General features: G+C 36.3%; 1 protein-coding gene across 1 annotated transcript in view; it reads left to right on the top strand.

The window, feature by feature from the left end:
• Positions 1 to 1125: 1125 nt before the first annotated feature.
• Positions 1126 to 2782, top strand: part of LOC103132573 (serine/threonine-protein phosphatase CPPED1) — a 3849-nt gene continuing 2192 nt past the window's right edge. Inside the window, exon 1 of the mRNA XM_007544388.2 lies at positions 1126 to 1420. Within this exon, the coding sequence (XP_007544450.1) occupies positions 1357 to 1420 (64 nt within the window). The 5' untranslated portion in view covers positions 1126 to 1356. The remainder of the gene's footprint in view (positions 1421 to 2782) is intronic.

Below are 2782 nucleotides of genomic sequence, written 5' to 3'. Positions count from 1 at the left end.
TAGAAGACGGATAAAGATCTTAAGGTCAGTTTCTGCTGCAGGGTTTGATCTTGTAAAGTTGGATTTGCTCTGAACAGATTATTAGCTGAGCTCCAGTAAATGTCAAACATATTTAACAAATATCATTTATAACATTTCAGACTTTCAGTCCTAACTTTTATCTCACAAGATGAAATATACTCTTCATTTGTCAGCCCAGAAAAATCTTCTCCCATAATGCATCACTGGGTTTTACTGAGGACGTCGGAATCATTTTTACTTTCTAGAAAACATTTGAACAGAGTAACGGCTCCGATCATTTAAAATGTCTCGCTGACGTTCTGGTCCATTTCAGTCAACATGCTGGATGAGAGAAACAGAGCAGGAACCGTCTCCTCTGATTGGACGGCTTCACCTGGACAAGAATCTGCAGAGCCTGGACCCAGAGTCCAGCATCAGTGTCTGACCTCACAAATGCTCTAACGCATTAAAGACAAATAAAATACGGCTAATTAAAGTCCACATTTTACAGAAGCCCATTTCTGCCATGAAAAAAAAAATCCAACAGGAAGTCATGATGTCATTTTAAAGGCATAGTTCTGAGATTCAGTCATAATTTCGACTTCCACAGTAATAATTTTCACTTTTGAAGTCATAAGTGTGATAATCATAATTTTGAGATTCAGTGATACTTATGAAATACAAAGGCATAATTTTGACTTTTGAAGCAATTATTTCAACTTTTTAATTTTTAATCATGAGATAAAATGTCATAATTTCAAGATATAAAGTGATTATGTGATACTAATAGTTTTGAAATAAGTCATAATTTTAAGATTTAAAGTCATGAGATAGAAAGTCTTAGTTTTGAGATTTAAAGTCAAAATCATGATATATGAAGTCATAGTCTTGACTTTAAAAGTCATAATTTAGATTTTGAAGGTAATAAACTAAAAGCCACGCTGTTTCTCTAAGGAGGCTTTTCTCCAGCTGCTCTGGTATCTTTTAATCATGACTTTGAATCTTGTAATTCTAACGTTGAAAGTTTAAACTGTGACTTCCTGATGGGCTTTAATTTTTTTTCTTTCATAGCGGAAATGAATGAAAGTCAGAATTGTTTGTTTTATTCTAAATAGTGTTTTAAAGGAAACAACCTTTCCTTTTATGGACCAGCTGACAGCCGCAGTTGAAGTCCGAGCCTGATCACCAGGCTGAGTAATCGATCCTCGATAAGCCTGTCAGCAGTCAGACTGCTGAAGCAACGCAGCAGGTTAAACGGGTCTGGATCGGAGTCAGGCTGACGGCAGCTCTGGAAGTTCGGCAGTAGTTTAGTTTTCTGGGACAGCAGCGGAACCAGCAGCGGAACCAGCCGGAAACATGGCGGACACAGAAGAAATGTTCCTCCGAGCCAAACATCGGACTTTCAGTGGACTGACTGAAGGTAACCCCCCGCCTGTAGCTAGTTCCTTTAGCTCGAGCTAAAACTACCATATGCTCTGACTTCACTGCTGTTTAAATGTTCTGCGGCTTTTGTTACAACTTTTTGTCACTGTTGTCATGGTAACAGTTAACTTGCAGCCAGTCCTTGGTAAGAAGTCGGATCTATTTAGCTTATTACAAGGACGTGTTTCTGTCGTTAATTTATTAAACTTTCTTATATTTTATACACGTTTCCAGTTTTAGTGGTGAATATTAAAAGTGACGTATTAATTTGGACAAAACCTCACTGGAGGTTAGAAAAAAGGCAGAAGTTAAGCAAAAACCTTCAGATTTACTTAAGTATTTAGACTTTTATCAGGACTAAAATCAGAAAGTAAATCAAGGAAATTAAAATCATTTTATTTTATAAATCTTTAGAGGGTCAATCTAAAACAGAATATTGTTAAATTTTTACCAGTTTTTACTACACACCGTTATTATTATCGCCCCCTGCTGGAAGAGGGTGGAAACTCAGAGGGAACTTAATTCGGGAAATAATTTAATGGCTTTGTACTGTAATCTAAATGTTTAAGATACGCAAATAATAATAATAATAATAACTGCACCTAATTAAATTAAATATATAAAATAATTGATAAATTTATGTCAGTAAATTAATTAATTCATATTAATGAGTTATAACGACATTTAATTTCCCTTTCAGATTAATGAAGTATTTTTGAATTTGAATTTGTATATATTAATTTATGTTTAATGATGCAACTTAAATGTCACTACAGGCTTTCTCAATACCCAGACACACAAGTACAGACATGTAACATATTGAGTAACGACTCAAGACTTACCTGCAGAACACGCACCTGTCCAGTGTTGGCCACGCCCACTGACTGTAAAGATGAAATAAAATAACTGAATATTTAGATATGCTTTAAGTTTAATCATTCAATTATGTATTTAGTAAAAAATGAATATTAGAGTATAAATGTGTTTTAAAGAGTTCTTAAGTATTTATTTATTCTGTTAATTGTGCAGATAAATGCAGTGATGTTTTTAGCTGGGAACTAAAACCTTTGGCCTCTCGTTGCCGTCGGCAGCAGATTCATCAAAGCTTCTTTGAGTGTGATTGAAAGGACAAATACAAGTTGGGCTGGTTTTCACTGACGGCTTTATGAACACAGATGTAAAGAAGAGAATGTTTGTAAACCAACGGATCCATGTTCAGCTCTGACCAAAACCCCTGTGCCCCGACCTCTGACCTCTACAGACAGGTTCCTGTGGAGCGACAGCTGTGGGGATGCTGAGCGGCTAACTGAGCGCCTAGCTGAGCGGCTAGCCGAGCAGGTAGCTGAGCGGCTAACTGAGC

This window comes from Poecilia formosa, unplaced genomic scaffold (assembly GCF_000485575.1).
Source record: "Poecilia formosa unplaced genomic scaffold, Poecilia_formosa-5.1.2 Scaffold1135, whole genome shotgun sequence".
Taxonomy (NCBI): domain Eukaryota; kingdom Metazoa; phylum Chordata; class Actinopteri; order Cyprinodontiformes; family Poeciliidae; genus Poecilia; species Poecilia formosa.
Note: the sequence above shows the minus strand (reverse complement) of the source record. Positions and strands in the feature narration are given on the sequence as shown.